We start from the raw sequence: 17958 nt of genomic DNA on the forward strand, positions 1-17958 counted from the left end.
CAGTAAAAGGCACATGCTCACTAATATGCCAAGAGAGGTACATTAACATATACTGTATTCCCTCCCACCTTATCTCTCTCTAACACACACACACACACACACACACACACACACACACACACACACACACACACACACACACACGCACGCATGCACAAACACACACACACGCACGCATGCACAAACACACACCACTGCTTCCCATTTGTACCCAGAAATGCATACTGAAGAGAGCCCAGATCCATCAATGAACATGTATGTGTCTCAGACTATAGCAAACATACAGTAGTTGAAAACAACAATAGGTATGTCCTCTCTTTCAGTCTCATCTGTTTGATGCTGTGTCATGCTGTGAAATATAACACTGGAACAGCTGGGGAATGGGGCTACGTGTTGGTGTGAAGAATGCTACCGATTCTGTTTCTGAGCTATGCACAAACACACAAGCATTAATATTCAAGAATACTAGAATACTCTCAGACAAAAATGTACTAGGACAAACAGAGTGGGACAGGATTTAAACCACAATCAGACAAAGAATGTACACATGGATGTTGACTCTTGTGCACATAGCACCTTCAGGAAACACGGGTGTCATGGCAACGGGAACTGGCATCTGCAAGCGTTAATGTTGCAATCAGAGAGGAAAGGAATGGAAGATCAGCTGGGGTAGGTGTGGGGGTGGGATGGAGGATGGGATGGGATGGGGTATGGGTGTGTGGGTGGGACGGAGGATGGAATGGGGTAGGGGTGTGGGGGGGGGTGGAGGATGGGATGGGGTAGGGGTAGGGGTGTGGGGGGATGGAGGATGGAGGATGGGGTATGGAGGATGGGATGGGTGGAGGATGGAATGGTGTAGGGGTGTGGGGGGGATGGAGGATGGGATGAGGTAGGGGTGGTGGTGAGGTGGAGGATGGGATGAGGTAGTTGTGGGGGTGGGGTGGGGGATGGGATGAGGTAGTTGTGGGGGTGGGGTGGAGAATGGGATGAGGTAGGTGTGTGGGAAGGGCGGAGGATGGGGTAGGGGTGGGGGTTGGGATGGAGGATGGAGGATGGGATGGGGTAGGTGGGATGGGATGGAGGATGGGATGGGGTAGCTGGGATGGGATGGAGGATGGGATGGGGTAGGTGTGGGGGGTGGGATGGAGGATGGGATGGGGTAGGTGTGGGGGGTGGGATGGAGGATGGGATGGGGTAGGTGTGGGGGGGTGGGATGGAGGATGGGATGGGGTAGGTGTGGGGGGTGGGATGGAGGATGGGATGGGGTAGATGGGATGGGATGGAGGATGGGATGGGGTAGGTGGGGTGGGATGGAGGATGGGATGGGGTAGGTGGGATGGGATGGAGGATGGGATGGGGTAGGTGTGGGGGTGGGATGGAGGATGGGATGGGGTAGGTGTGGGGGGTGGGATGGAGGATGGGATGGGGTAGGTGGGATGGGATGGAGGATGGGATGGGGTAGGTGTGGGGGGTGGGATGGAGGATGGGATGGGGTAGGTGTGGGGGGTGGGATGGAGGATGGGATGGGGTAGGTGTGGGGGGGTGGGATGGAGGATGGGATGGGGTAGGTGTGGGGGGGTGGGATGGAGGATGGGATGGGGTAGGTGTGGGGGGGTGGGATGGAGGATGGGATGGGGTAGGTGTGGGGGGGGTGGATAAAAGTGTCATTATTGACTCAGCTATCAAGGAAGAAGGGAGGGAGGGAAAAAGAGTGAGCGGGAAATGTAATGTGCTGTTATGTATTTTGTGCAAAATGTTACACATAATTCTAAAGGGTCAGAGTGTTACAGTACGCCTAGGGCTAAGAGATATTTTGGAAAAGAAAGACAAAGTACAAAGTACTGAGTCTAAAAACTGTGAGGAAAAAAATACTTCTCTTATAAAGCAATAAAGCACATTGCCTCACAGCAACATGTATTTCTAATAACATTTAAAAAGGCAGATTGGTAAGACATTAGTTATCTTATATTGTTGAATTGTGTATAAAATGGTATACACATTTTATTATCAGTGATGGACCTTTAAACAGTACAAAAAAAATGTCACAGGGGGTCTCTAGTTTTGAAAATGATAATTGGTCACAGTGTCACCAACTCTTGAAGAGTTAGGTGTACATTTTAGCGCATAATATCACAGCAGAACTGTGAGTTCTATTATGTATTTTTAGCAAGTTACATTAGCTGGCACTGAACCTTAACAATGCTTTCTCCTTCCACCCTACCTGACACTGATGAATGCATATTATCAGCACTTATCAGCACTCAATACACCCCCACACACTATGACTCACACACACACACACACACACACACACACACACACACACACACACACACACACACACACACACACACACACACACACACACACACACACACACACACACACACACACACACACTTTCTGCCAATGTGCACACGGCGACACAGGTGATTTTCTGAAGGGAAAGTACCGAACAGTACTGTATTTGACAAAGAAGGCGCTACTTGACTGACACCTGGTGGTTTTGAATGGAAATTGCACAATTAAGCTTATCGTCAGTGGTCCCTACGCATTAATGTGTTAATAATGCACCGTCTTACATTTACATTAAAATATTGGTCAACAGAAACAGGAATATGGTCCACTTCTTGAATTAAAAAAGAAAAACGTGGTTTGACATGACATCACATAAGTCACCAAAAAAAGGTTTTATAATAAAAGGGTAGGCTATCCCATAATGCACTGCAAATTCCTGTCTGCGGACATTGAGCACCTCTTAAATAACTTACAAGCTAACAGTCACAACAAAAACAGAACAGTGTATTGCTAATTAAGAACATACTCTCAATACGTCTTCGAAGGAGGATACAAACAAGCCTAACATAATGAGTGGTCTACGCACTGTCCTGGTCTCTACTGGGTTTGTCGGTGTGGTGGGCATTGGATATGGAATGTGGTCAGTGATTACACCAGGAGAGGAAAGGAAGAGGGAAATGCTCAAGGTAGGCCGCTAACAATGCACTTGACTTGCACAGCACTGACTTTTTAAACCGAGCAAAGGACTCCTTGTCCTTTGTTAGTCAGATGTGTATGATTTGTGCATTACATTTTGTTTTTGTAAATGGTAAATGGCTTGCCAGTAGTTTCACCTATCAGACAAAGATAGGTACATGACGCTATGGTTCTGTCTTTGCACACTTGTCCGGGAGAAGGTTCTCCTAGTGGTGTTTGTTTATTGCTTAATTCAGTGGTTCCCAAACTGGGGGGTGCGAGGGGTCAGTGTAAGAATGCACAAGGTGCAATTTCGAAATTGGTAAGTGCATCAACAGCTTTCCTCTTATGTCAGTCATTGCAGACCTTGGAGAGCTATTTATAACTTGTCAGAAATGTCCAGATCAACTAGCCCATGTCAGCTGTTTTTTTTGCTCGTTTTTTAAGCCCATTGATTTTGTTGTAATGTTTGAGTCACTCGGATATCACATGAACACACATAAGACATGGAAAATGTGTAGAATTTCAGGAAATAAGCGTTAAACTTGCAAAATGAAGGAAGGGGGGCCTGAGTGAAAAGTTTGCGAACCACTGGGCTAATTGACGAGCCATAGAATGGCATAGTCTCACTAACACTCACCAGAGACAGAAGAGAAATTGCTGATAGAAATGTGTCATGTGGATTGGAACATGGAATCATGTCCGTTCTATATATTTAATTTCTATCTGCAACCATCTGCAATTGCCTCCCACTGAAAAAGGTTGGTTTCCTGGTCTGATTTACACCATCTGAGGCATGATGTGATTTGTAAATAATTTTGTCAACTGATCAAACGGCGAAAGGAATAAGAACCAGCAGAGCAGACCGTCTTCAATAACATTATACCCAGCTTTGTTTTGGTGTCAGCTTCTGTTGCATTATCTGTATGCATTATCAGCTTTACATTCACCTCGGCTATGAAAAGCCAACTGACATTTACTTCTGAGGTGCTGACCTGTTGCACCCTCTACAACCACTGGGATGTATTATTATTTGACCCTGCTGGTCATCTATGAACATTTGAGCATCTTGGCCATGTTCTGTTAATTGCCACCCCTCATAGCCTGGTTCCTCTCTAGGTTTCTTCCTAGGTTCTGGCCTTTCTAGGGAGTTTTTCCTAGCCACCGTGCTTCTACACCTGCATTGCTTGCTGTTTGGGGTTTTAGGCTGGGTTTCTGTACAGCACTTTGAGATATCAGCTGATGTAAGAAGGGCTTTATAAATACATTTGATTTGACCTGCTCTTTTTCCCAATCTGACCATCAGAATCTACCCGAAGCTAACCCACTGAGAATGGAGGAGACAAGGAAGAGGAACGCCCTCATGATGCAGGTGCTGAAGGAAGCTGCAGAGACCGATGACAACATTGCGAGAGGATTGGGCCCTATGAGATCCCAGAAATAGTCATGCTCACATGCTGGTCATGTTCTCCTGCTCAGACGTCACATGCATCATCCAATGGTTGTGTGCCACGTCATCGACTGTGCCGTCGGGCACCAGATTGCTATAACGTGGTTAGCTGATAGGTTTTTTTAACCTATCCAGATCTGACATGCGACGTCTGAGCAGGGGAACACGAGCATTGTCTTCACATTGATTTGAAAGTCAATTGGAAGAGACCATACAATTACAGATGACACACCAGTAGACTTGAGTTTCACCACTTCCTCTTAAGAGATAAGATTATATTGGCTAAGTGTTTTCATTTATGTTGAGTATGAATGAGTTTAAGGGGCGTTAAGTACTTTGTTTCACTGAATGAGAAAGTGTTGAAAATAAGAGGCAATGGTTCCCAAACTTCATGACTTGAACACATGCTCTGTTACATTGAAACAAAGCATATTTATTACAATAAGTGTTGTATATAATTCATTAACCATTTTTGCTAGCTGAAAGTGCTTGTGATGATCACAACAATGTATGGCAAATAAAATGTAAACAGTCCTGCCTAGTTTTTTTTTATTGGATATCTTCTGTTATTACATTTTGTGAGATCAATTCGATTTCATGGATAGAGTAACGTTTTTAAATTATGTTTATATGATCATGAATATAGTTCTGTTGTCAGCGGTCCAGTGTTGGGGACCCTTTTACCGGTTGCACCCATTTCCGGCTTGAGAAAATGACGTTAATTTTCAACTGATGTCAAAGGTTGCGGTCAGATTCATGCACAACACATGCAGTGGTAATCGTCATACCTCAGTGTTCGTAACTGGGATCGGGATTACGTTTTTAACTGATGTACGTTTTAAGAATAAGCGATTATAGTAAATTGTCAAGTTAGCTGCTTGGTAGTTATCACATCAAGCCAAGCACAGCTAACGAGCTTGTTAGCATAAATCCATAGATTTGGCAATGTCAACACCAGAGCCATTGCCCGTACCACCGGGCTCAGTATCACCGGCAGCGGGTCAAATGTTTGGGAGCTGTTGGAGTTGTCGGATTCTTTCAGGTGGAGGTCTGCTGTTAGGAGCTGGATATGTCTTCCTAGCCGCCCGAAAAGTAATGCGCCAAGGTGGGACAACCTCTATAGGAACTGTCGCACAAGTCGCGTTTGCAGCAAGTGAGTATTGTGATTTATTGGCAGCATGTATAAATGTATAGTGGCAAGAAAAAGTATGAGCCCTTTGGAAATACCCAGATTTCTGCATAAATTAGTCAATGTAATCTACCCGAAGCTAACCCACTGAGAATGGAGGAGACATTAAATTACAGCTCTAAAATCAATCAAGGTTAGAGTGTGGTTGTTACACATCCAGCTGGCTGTCTACTTTAGTCAGGCAGAATGACAGACCAGGTAGCAGCAGGGTTTGGCCTGGTATAACCATAGCATCCATGTCCTAGTCACCTAGGTCACAACAATAGACAGTCAGCTTAAACTAACACACAATGATACGGTTGCATGTCTTTATGGAACACACTGTAAACATTCACCGTGCAGGGTGGGAAAAGTATGTGAAGCCTTGCATTTAATAACTATTTGACCCTCCTTTGGCAGCAACAACCTCAACCAAACGTTTTCTGTAATTGTGGATCAGACCTACACAACAGTCAGGAGGAATTTTGGACCATTCCTCTTAACAAAACTGTTTCAGTTCAGCAATATTTTTTTGTCTGGTGTGAACTGCTAACTTGAGGTCATGCCACAGCATCTCAAATCAGGTTGAGGTCAGGACTCTGACTGGCCACTCCAGAAGGTGTATTTTTTTCCATTGAAGCCATTCTGTTGTTGATTTACTTCTGTGTTTTGGGTCGTTGTCCTGTTGCATCACAACTTCTGTTGAGCTTCAATTGGTGGAAAGATAGCCTAACATTATCCTGCAAAATGTCTTGATAAACTTGGGAATTCATTTTTCCGTCGAATAGCAAACTGTCCAGGCCCTGAGGCAGCAAAGCAGCCCCAAAACATGATGCTCCCGCCACCATACTTTACAGTTGGGATGCGGTTTTGATGTTGGTGTGCTGTGCTGTGTAATTTTTTTCTCCACACAGTGTTGTGTGTTCCTTCCAAACAACTCAACTGTAGTTTCATCTGTCCACAGAATATTTTGCCAGTAGCGCTGTGGAACATCCAGGGGCACATTTGCAAACTTCAGATGTGCAACAATGTTTTTTTTTGGACAGCAGTGGCTTCTAACGCGGTGTCCTCCCATGAACACCATTCTTGTTTAGTGTTTTACGTATCGTAGACTTGTCAGAGATGTAAGCATGTTCCAGAGATTTCTGTAAGTCTTTAGCTGACAATCTACGATTTTTCTTAACCTCATTGAGCATTCTGCGCTGTGCTCTTGCAGTCATCTTTGCAGGACGGCCACTCCTAGGGAGAGTAGCAACAGTGCTGAACTTTCTCCATTTATAGACAAATTGTCTTACCGTGGACTGATGAACATCAAGGCTTTTAGAGGTACTTTTGTAACCCTTTTCAGCTTTATGCAAGTCAACAATTCTTGATCTATTTTGTTCGAGGCATGGCTCACATTAGGCAATGCTTCTTGTGAATAGCAATCTCAAATTTTGTGTGTTTTTTATAGGGCAAGGCAGCTCTAACCAACATCTCCAATCTCGTCTCATTGATTGGAATCCAGGTTAGCAGATTGGTCTCCTGACTCCAATTAGCTTTTGGAGAAGTCATTAGCCTAGGGGTTAACATATTTTTCCAACATACACTGTGAATGTTTAAATTATGTATTCAATATAGACAAGAAAAATACAATAATGAGTGTTATTAGTTTAAGCACAGTATTATGCTGTACTGTGTTAATTTGTTAACTTGTTAATCTGATTACCAATTTATGCAGAAATCCAAGTAATTACAAAAGGTTCACATACTTTTTCTTGCCACTATCTCCTGCATTGTAGTAGCAGCAGCAATTTATCCAACATTACTAAGAAGGTGAAAGCAAAGGCAAGAGCTATGATGAGTTGATGCTATTCCAAATATTCTAGCAGGGCCTCTGAGGTGCAGTCAACTCAATATTTCTGTTTCAGGTTTGGCTGCTTGGGGAGTTGTGGTCATCGCTGACCCTGTGGGGAAATCACACAGGAAGGCGTGAAGATGCTCTGACAGATGGAATTATTTGAAGCTGCTGAAGTACAAGCCATGGTCATATCAAAGATCACTTTGGCAGATAGTGATCTTGGCATAATGGATGAGAACATGCCAAAGACTATTCTCATCATCTGTCAGTGTGACTTGTCTATAATACATTAAATAAATTGAGAACATGTGCACTTGGAACTACCTTGTGCAAGTAAGAATTTCGTTGGATGATATATACCATGCGTATCCTGTCCATACGACTAATACAACTTGAACTACCTTGTGTTCATGCCACCATGGCTGTATTTAGACAGGCAGCCCAATTCTGATCATTTTCACTAAATTGGTCTTTTGACCAATCAGATAATCTCTGAAAAATATCTGAAGTGAAATATCTGAAGTGAAAAGATCACATTTGTCAAAAGATCAATTAGTGGAAAAAAATATCAGAATTGGAATCTCGAGTCCATTTCATCTACTTCTGAACCATCAGAAAGACAGCCAATCATACAACTGCTCAATTCTCCCAATGTAAAGGAACCATCAAATTGGTGCAGAGTACCACTCTTTCCTCACTGAGTTTTATTGTATTTCATCACAGTGACAATCAGTCCAGTGACAAATGTAATTATAAATGACAGATCCATTTCTCACACTGCATGAATGGTCATGTCAATGTTGAACTGTGATGAGACAGCAGACACAAGGCTTTGGGCAAATAGTTTTATGAGTTGGCGTTGGGTCCCTTCTTCTTGCCAAATGTTGGTACCACATTCACAAAGCGCCTATTATACTGGATCCTCCTTTTAGCCCTACCAGTCTTCTTTTTCTTCTTCTCCTGCTTATCCACCTGTGAGAATGGTTATAAACAGAGAGTCAGAGGTGTGGTGTCTTGACGTGCACAATAGAGACAAAGCAAACTTGCCAGAAGAGCAAGTCATGTTGAATATGCCACAATTTCATTTCTATTAAAACACAAACGCCCACCTTGGGAGTCTGTCCCCTGACTTTCCCCGCTCTGGCCAAGGAGCCATGGACTTTGCCTGGGATAGGAAATGGAAATTAATCAAAGCAAGCCCCTCCAAATTCTCTTCAAATAATGGTACAGAAACAAAATGTCTCAGACCTTAATAATTTCACATATTTACAATAATGTTTAAGAATGTTTAATTATTGATCACTTACCTCCCAACAGTCGGGGGGTAACCTCAAGAGTGCTGAACTCCAGTGCCGATTGGCCAATCACAGCATCATCCTGCAGAGGTTCCCCGCACAGAAAAACCACCTGGTCATCACAGGAGAGTCCCTCCAATGCCTCAATATGAGCCTTGTGGGGAAGGGAAAAGAACAAAGATCTGAATGTGGTTAACCTTTCATGGTCATCAATTAACTTTTAAACCCAAAAAAGTTTGCAGACCAAGGGACAGTAGTGCTATACTTTACCTTGATGTCAGCGACAGTTTCTAACCCAGACACCTGAAAGGTGTGGAGAGTCTGAGCACGCACAAACAGCTGCATGGTCAACCTGTTCAAAATAAGATGGATGATGTTAGGTCAGTGGGTCCTACAATCCTGAAAGACCCAAAGGGTTGTGCAGGGTTTTGTTCCAGCCTAGCACTAAAACACCTGATTCAAACATGGTCACCAACAGGGTTTAATTTATTTAACTAGGCAAGGTATGTATTAGTTTGTTTCTTCAGACGTATGCCAGAATAAACGGTGAATCAAATGTCCAACAACTAGTGCAAAGATTAGTAGTTTGTGGTTAATCATTAGTAACTGACGTTATAGCTAGACTAGCCAGAGCGGTAGAACAATTTATATTTCCTGTCGAATATCAACAAAGACAACTTTTTTTAAGAGACAATGTTTAAAATGTCATGAAACTTTTGAGTCCCTTTGTTATGAGTTACAAAACAGAACTGAAACTTATTTCATAGCTCACCAAAGTCTCGCAGTGTAATGATCGTGTGCTTCGCCAATGGTGTTTGGTCTGGAGATTGAAAACAGGAAGCATTTCACTGCGCATACCCGTGACGTAGAATTCCCTGATCCCGCCCACGTGTGGTGGCCGAGAACAATTATGTCGCGCTCCTTCATAAACAGGACCACAATGTTATGCAGATGATTTAGGGAAAGTTTCAAGCTATACGAGCACACGGCAAGAATACCAAATACTACGATACGGTTACGAGTGAGTTGGCTATTTGATACCCATATACAGTACCAGTCAGAAGTTTGGACACACCTACTCATTCAAGGGTTTTTCTTTATTTTGATTATTTTCTACATTGTAGAACAATAGTGAAGACATCAAAACTATGAAATAACACATATGGACTCATGTAGTAACCCAAAAAAGTGTTAAACAAATAAAATATATTTTATATTCTTCAAAGTAGCCACCCTTTGCCTTGATGACAGCTTTGCACATTCTTGGCATTCTCTCAACCAGCTTCACCTGGAATACTTTTCCAACAGTCTTGAAGGAGTTTCCTTCTCTCTGCAGTCCAACTCATCCCAAACCATCTCAAATGGGTTGAGGTCGGGTGATTGTGGAGGCCGGGTTATTGTCCTGTTGAAAAGCAAATGACAGTCCCACCAAGCACAAACCAGATGGGATGGCGTATCGCTGCAGAATGGTGTGGTAGCCATGCTGGTTAAGTGTGCCTTGAATTCTAAATAAATCACAGACAGTGTCACCATCACACCTCCTACTTCATGCTTCACGGTGGGAACCACACATGCAGAGATCAACCGTTCATCTACTCTGCTTCTCACAAAGACTAGGCGGTTGGAACCAAAAAACTCATTTGTAATCATCAGACCAAAGGACATATTTCCACCGGTCTAATGTCCATTGCTCATGTTTCTAGACCCAAGCAAGTCTCTTCTTATTGGTGTCCTTAAGTAATGGTTTCTTTGCAGCAAATTGACCATGAAGGTCTGATTCACGCAGTCTCCTCTGAACAGTTGATGTTGAGATGTGTCTGTTACTTGAATTCTGTGAAGCATTTATTTGGGCTACAATCTGAGGCTGGTCACTGTAACGAACTTATCCTCTGCAGCAGAGGTAACTGGGTCTTCCTTTCCTGTGGCGGTCCTCGTGAGAACCAGTTTCATCGTAGCGCTTGATGGTTTTGCGACTGCACTTGAAGAAAGTTATTGAAATGTTCCCGAATTGACTGACATTCATGTCATAAAGTAATGATGCTGTTGTTTCTCTTTGCTTATTTGAGCTGTTCTTGCCAAAATATGGACTTGATATTTTAACAAATAGGGCTATCTTCTGTATACCACCCCTACCTTGTCACAACACAACTGATTGGCATTAAGAAGGAAAGAAATTCCACAAATTAACTTTTAACAAGGCGTACCTGTTAATTGAAATGAATTCCAGATGACTACCTCGTGAAGCTGGTTGAGAGAATGCCAAGAGTAGGCAAAGCTGTTATCAAGCCAAAGGGTGGCTACTTTGAATTATCTCAAATATTAAATATATTTTGATTTGTTTAAAACTTTTTTCATATGCGTTATGTAATAGTTTTTATGTCTTCACTATTATTGTACAATGTAGAAAATGGTCAAAATAAAGAAAAACCCTTGAATGAAAAGGTTGTCAACTTTTGACTGATACTGTATCTTCTTTCAAAAATAATCTACGTGGCCGAAATTGCTAAAATCGAAGTAACAAACATTAGCTAGCTAGCTAAATGTAGTAATGAATACATTGGCTACATTTCTTTAAATTGACAATTCTGTGAACTGTCTTGTGCAAGTTTTAAATTGACACAATACCTGTTAGCAAAGATGTCAGCTAGAGATGATGTGCAGGAGCTTGCAGGGATTTGTAGTTTTGCATGATGTCAAATCAAATTTTATTTGTCACATACACATGGTTATCAGATGTTAATGCGAGTGTAGCGAAATGCTTGTGCTTCTAGTTCCGACAGTGCAGTAATGTCTAACAAGTAATCTAACAATTTCACAACAACTACCTTATGCACACAAGTGTAAAGGGATGAATAAGAATATGTACATATAAATGTATGGATGAGCGATGTCTGTGCGGCATAGGAAAGATGCAGTAGATGGTATAGAGTACAGTATATACATATGAGATGAGTAATGTAGGGTATGTAAACATTACATAAAGTGGCATTGTTTAAAGTGACAAGTGATACATTTATTACATCCAATTATTAATTATTAAAGGGGCTAGAGATTTGAGTCTGTATGTTGGCAGCAGCCACTCAATGTTAGTGATGGCTGTTTAACGGTCTGATGGCCTTGAGATAGAAGCTGTTTTTCAGTCTCTCGGTCTACTTTGATGCAAATGAGCATTTTCGAATCTGAGAGTAAATAGAGCAGAATATATTGATAGTCACCTTGTCTGAGAGAGATTTACATGGTTATCAAAATGTCACGCCAGGGTGAGCCTACACAAAGCACACCCCTTATTTTAAGTGTTTCTAAAATCCCCAATGGGAAAAATGATTGGTGGAAAAACAATGGGAACCAATTCCCTGTTTGAACCCCATTTGATTTTGTTAGTCACTCAGATAACATATTAACATGACAAAATGTGTAGAATTTCAGGAAATAAGCTTTAAAACTCGAAAAAAAATCTGCACCCCATTGCAAAATGTACAGAATTGCAGCAAAATAACTATTAAACTGTTTCTCTCCGCATTCAAGAGGGGGGGTGGGGCCAAACCAAATATCCCCATATTTATTTATTTATTTAACCTTTATTTAACCAGGTAGGCCAGTTGAGAACAAGTTCTCATTTACAACTGCGACCTGGCCAAGATAAAGCATAGCAGTGCGACAAAAACAACAACACAGAGTTACAAATAAACGTACAGTCAATAACGCAAAAGAAAAGAAAAATAGAAAGATCTATGTACAGTGTGTGCAAATGTAGAAGAGTAAGGAGGTAGGCAATAAATAGGCCATAGAGGCAAAAATAATTACAATTTAGCATTAATACTGGAGTGATATATGTACAGATGATGATGTGCAAGTAGAGATACTGGGGTGCAAAAGAGCAAGAGGGTAGGTAGTAATATGGGGATGAGGTAGTCAGGTGTGCTATTCACAGATTGGCTGTGTACAGGTACAGTACTCGATAAGCTGCTCTGACAGCTGATGCGTAAAGTTAGAGAAGGAGATATAAGACTCTAGCTTCAGAGATTTTTGCAATTCCTTCCAGTCATTGGCAGCAGAGAACTGGAAGGAGAGGCGGCCAAAGGAAGTGTTGACTTTGGGGATGACCAGTGTAAAATACCTGCTGGAGCGTGTGCTACGGGTGGGTGTTGCTATGGTGACCAGTGAGCTGAGATAAGGCAGGGCTTTACCTAGGAAAGACTTATAGATGACCTGGAGCCAGTGGGTTTGGCGACGGATATGGAGTGAGGGCCAGCCAACGAGAGCATAGAGGTCACAGTGGTGGGTAGTATATGGGGCTTTGGTGATAAAACGGATGGCACTGTGATAGACTATATCCAGTTTGCTGAGTAGAGTGTTGGAGGCTATTTTGTAAATGACCTCGCCGAAGTCAAGGATTGGTAGGATAGTCAGTTTTACGAGGGAATGTTTGGCGGCATGAGTGAAGGAGGCTTTGTTGTGAAATAGGAAGCCAATTCTAGATGTAATTTTGGATTGGAGATGCTTAATGTGAGTCTGGAAGGAGAGTTTACAGTCTAATCAGACACCTAGGTATTTGTAGTTGTCCACATATTCTAGGTCAGAACCGTCCAGAGTCGTGATGCTAGTCAGGCAGGAGGGTGCGGGCAGCGATCGGTTGAATAGCATGCACTTAGTTTTACTAGAATTTAAAAGCAGTTGGAGGCCACGGAAGGAGTGTTGTATGGCATTGAAGCTCGTTTGGAGGTTTGTTAACACAGTGTCCAAAGAAGGGCCAGATGTATACAGAATGGTGTCGTCTGCGTAGAGGTGGATCAGAGAATCACCAGCAGCAAGAGCGACATCATTAATATATACAGAGAAAAGAGTCGGCCCGAGAATTGAGCCCTGTGGCACCCCCATAGAGACTGCCAGAGGTACGGACAAAAGACCCTCCGATTTCACACACTGAACTCTATCTGAGAAGTAGTTGGTGAACCAGGCGAGGCAGTCATTTGAGAAGCCAAGGCTATTGAGTCTGCCGATAACAATGCGGTGATTGACAGAGTCGAAAGCCTTGGCCAGGTCGATGAAGACGGCTGCACAGTACTGTCTTTTATCGATGGCGGTTATGATATAGTTTAGGACATTGAGCATGGCTGAGGTGCACCCATGACCAGCTCGGAAACCAGATTGCATAGTGGAGAAGGTACGGTGGGATTCGAAATGGTCGGTGATCTGTTTATTAACTTGGCTTTCGAAGATTTTAGAAAGGCAGGGCAGAATGGATATAGGTCTATAACAGTTTGGGTCTAGTGTCTCCCCCTTTGAAGAGGGGGATGATCACGGCAGCTTTCCAATATTTGGGGATCTCAGACAATACAAAAGCGAGGTTGAATAGGCTAGTAATAGGGGTTATAACAATTTTGGCAGATCATTTTAGACAGAGAGGGCCCTAGGGCCTGCCCTGCATAAATGTGTGGAATTGGGATGGACTGAATGACAGACACTACTTCTTTTCCATTTTCAATGCATTTGTCAATTATTTTTTTCATGAATGAGTTATCAGGAGCACGCGAGAATACATTTATCCCTGTCACTTTCCCTTCAAAAACAGACATTGTGTAGCCCAGCTGGAGAAGCTAAGAGTGGGATATTAGCATCTACAGAAGAATACAAATTTGTGGAACGACTGATACCACCTTCACGAGTGCCCTTTCCCCCTAAACATGATGGTCCTTCCCCATTTGGCTGGACTCCTCCATCAGGTAAAGCTTGACACCTTACGTTATTCTTTGTTTTAAGGCAAATGGAGAGCAATGGTTTGGTTTCTCACACTGATTCAACTTCTGCTTCAAATACCTTACTACATTTAAATTTGTTGTTCGAGTTGTTTTACGCTTCTAATGTTCTGTACATGATTTATCTGCCAACACTTAGTCGTTTATAGTCTCATATACACATCTCTCATAGGCCTTTTCTCAATTGGATTTGCTGAACTCCTGTGTCCTCTCTCCGTCCTCTCTCGCCTCCTTTTGAAAAAAGTCAAAGACAATGAAGGAGGGCTGGCGAGTAGAGGGAAGGTGTATGAAGATGTGCTTGTTTGAAATGAAACGGTCCTTCTCCACTGCACGTCATCAGGCAAATTAAGTTTACAGGGGTGGAATCCCAAAAGAAATGTGTAAAGTGCTAAAAGCACATTTAGATGTTGTGCTAGACATTTTATAGATCGTTTTTAAAGGTTTGCATGCTTTTCTCCTTTGAAAAAGAAATATCTGATTCAAATGGTGTGTGGCAGATTTCAAAACTCTTCCGCAAAGAACTCCGGTAGGTTACACAGAACTCGGTAGGATACACATGACTATCCTCGATGAAAGTAGCTGTCAAGGAGGGCCGGACACTCTTCCATTAGCCTATAAACAAATGAACACTCTCCTCGACCATGTCAGTCTCCACGTCATGGAGGAGAGGAAAGAGGATAGACTTTTTCCCAAATGAGACCATAGTCTCAGCAAACACACCTTGGGTATCAGGTGCTATTTACTTTATGGTTGATTAACCTCAATTAAATATTTGTCCTATTTTTCTCACCCCCTTTAGCCCAACATTTTATAGAGGTGCCTCTTGCTTTACCCAGGGGCGGAAATCCAGGGGGGGACACGACCCCCCCATCCTGGGAAAAATATGATTTGTCCCCCCCAATATAACACTGAAACATAACTATGTAATTTAAATAATATTAATAATAATACGCAATGAAAGCAATTGTGCTGATTATAGACACTTAATAGCGCGTTTTTAAGTTTCAAAAGATTGCGACCCCCCCACCCTTTGCCTCACAATGGTTTGATCCACTGCCATTTCCTTAGTTGGCAAGGTAACAGAGGGGTCGTATCCACTGTCTGAAAGGCACTCAATGAACGTAACTGACGTGAGGTTAATCCAGTCAATCGCGCACACACACTAGCTGAATATGCAGAGCTAGCGCGCAAATATTAACTATTAAGCTAGCTAGTACCTATTCCATTTATGTGGCCTCGTCAAAGATGGAATCTTTGCTATCGTCAATTTATTCCAAGACCAGCATGCAGATGATGTAAGTTAGTGCTTCAAAGTCCCTGTGATAAGGTTAGCGTTAAACTGGAGTCCAAACTGAACAGAACTACACTCTCTTCTACCATTGTCTTAAATATATTTAATGGTCTCGTTGCAAAAGCTAAATTGTCGCAAGGGAACTTTTATTTATTTATTTTATTTCACCTTTATTTAACCCGGGTAGCAAAGATTATAGCAAACACCACTGAAACGGAATTGGTGCTCGCTAGCTTTGCAAATTCAGCTATTGTTGGAAGCCAGCCAATATGAAACAAACTATTAAAATTACAAAAGGTTGCAGCATATGTTGTGTAAATGGTGAACTCATACAGCTGTCAACTCTTGTCATTTTAATCCGTTTCACATTTTCTAGCTACCTTTTAGATCGAAGCCCAAATAGAATGATAAAAGATAAGATGATAGAAGCCCATCTCCTACTGTAAATAACCTACACACTGTGTGTGTGTGTAGCCAGCCAGCCAGCCAGGTAGAAAAATGGCAGAAAAATAAAAGACGGACATCAGAGTATTTTTCAGTACACCAAAACGCAAAGTAAGAACCCTAGTAGCCTAATATCTCAAAGACTAGTTGATAAAATGTTCATAAGAAAGAAATGAAATTCTAACGGAAATGTTTCACAATGATGTCATTAGGCAGAGCAGGCAACAGATGGCACACAGACAGCAGAGTTGGGGACAGATATGCAGGGACAGACTGGCAGAGACAGGGAGTCTCAGGTAAGTTTGTTGAGTCTTTGTTTGGCAACATTATGAAAGGTTCTCAATTTTTTTTACTTGTAAAATAGGAACATAATTGGAAAATGCCATGGATACCCCCACTCTCAACTTAAACTGGTGACTGAACTAAGATTTGTTAAAGGCAATGGTATTGCTGTTGTGATTAGTTGTGTAGTTTTGGGTACCGGTAGTTAGGAGTACGGCAAACACCTTATTTCTTTGGTTCCTCAATATACATTTACCATATTACAATGTAGGCTATGTGTTACAGCACTACTTTTGGTGTCCCCCTCAGGAATTGCTCTTGAGAAAATTTCATGTAATTGTCCCCTCCAAAGTTGATATCAGATTTTCGCCCCTGGCTTTACCATACATGATCTGTCGCTCCCGAATGCACAATGTTCCTGTCTACACTTACCTCACCCATGGCAGCCGCAAGACAAGGTTGAAGGGGACATCTGGGTGAGTGAGACAGAATTTCTAGGGTTCTTCTGTCAAAGCATTGTTGAAACTTCTGCAGAATTGCATATCAGTAAGTATGACTGGCTGGGAACCAGAGTAGAAGTAGAAGAGCTCTTGTATTTATCTAGCAACAACTTTGGGTTGAATGTTATGTTTTCCTGTCACTGTGCAGTTGTTTCCCCCTGATTAATGCTGCTACTTTTGTGTCTCCTGTCAGGCTCTTGAGAAGGATGTTAAGGAGTACCTGCAACAGCTTACTGGCAAAGACCTGCCAACCCAGGTCAATGAAGTGACCATGACAATTCGAGTCAAAGGTCACTTTGATACAGCGCTGAAGGAGTGGCTGGTGAAGAAGGGATTCTAAGTGGACCGTTGGCGACGAGGTAAACTGTCGCAGAACAGTTGTCAAAGAAAAATAGTGCTTACTTTTCTATATGCACCCAACATTTTGAAATGAGTGGATAAATAAGAGACAGTTGTTTATTTATGTCCATGTCAATTATATTTGTTTGTATGTAACACCTTACGCTCAGATGACAAGAGTTCCTCAAATTTGAATCATTAAATGGCCAATTGCTATGGGGGATGTCTTCTTTATTTTTAAAAGTTGTTTTTATATCCACAGGAACAATATTAGTTGTAAGTTTGATATGTGATTCATGTATTCATTGTTGTAAAATAATACCACAGATTATCAGTGGAGGTTCCTCAGATGAGGAAGAGGAGAACCATCCTCAGTGAATTTCATAAAAATGTAATTGTAAAATATTTAAATGTTATTATTTTTAGATAAAACTATACTAAGAATATTCACATGTAACTAAATAATTTATTAAAACACTGTTTTGCAATGAAGGTCTACAGTAGCCTCAACAGCACTAGGGTAGCATAGCACCATGGTGTAGCCGGAGGACAGCTAGCTTCCGTCCTCCTCTGGGTACATTGACTCCAATACAAAACCTAGGAGATTCATGGTTCTCACC

General features: G+C 42.1%; 3 protein-coding genes across 3 annotated transcripts; 2 read left to right on the forward strand and 1 right to left on the reverse strand.

The window, feature by feature from the left end:
- Window positions 1–2753: 2753 nt before the first annotated feature.
- uqcc3 (ubiquinol-cytochrome c reductase complex assembly factor 3) lies at window positions 2754–4957 on the forward strand. The gene is given in 2 exon segments (NM_001146613.1): window positions 2754–2984; window positions 4280–4957. Coding segments are annotated over 2 exon segments (255 nt in total). The 5' UTR covers window positions 2754–2867; the 3' UTR covers window positions 4418–4957.
- A 161-nt stretch (window positions 4958–5118) lies between these two features.
- On the forward strand, window positions 5119–7766 carry dmac1 (distal membrane arm assembly component 1). The gene is given in 2 exon segments (NM_001140980.2): window positions 5119–5576; window positions 7502–7766. Coding segments are annotated over 2 exon segments (273 nt in total). The 5' UTR covers window positions 5119–5368; the 3' UTR covers window positions 7567–7766.
- A 305-nt stretch (window positions 7767–8071) lies between these two features.
- faub (FAU ubiquitin like and ribosomal protein S30 fusion b) lies at window positions 8072–9543 on the reverse strand. The gene is given in 5 exon segments (NM_001140596.1): window positions 8072–8403; window positions 8541–8596; window positions 8739–8880; window positions 8997–9078; window positions 9499–9543. Coding segments are annotated over 4 exon segments (399 nt in total). The 5' UTR covers window positions 9072–9078; window positions 9499–9543; the 3' UTR covers window positions 8072–8277.
- Window positions 9544–17958: the final 8415 nt, after the last annotated feature.

The sequence above is a fragment of the Salmo salar genome, chromosome ssa11 (assembly GCF_905237065.1).
Source record: "Salmo salar chromosome ssa11, Ssal_v3.1, whole genome shotgun sequence".
NCBI classification, from domain to species: Eukaryota; Metazoa; Chordata; class Actinopteri; order Salmoniformes; family Salmonidae; genus Salmo; species Salmo salar.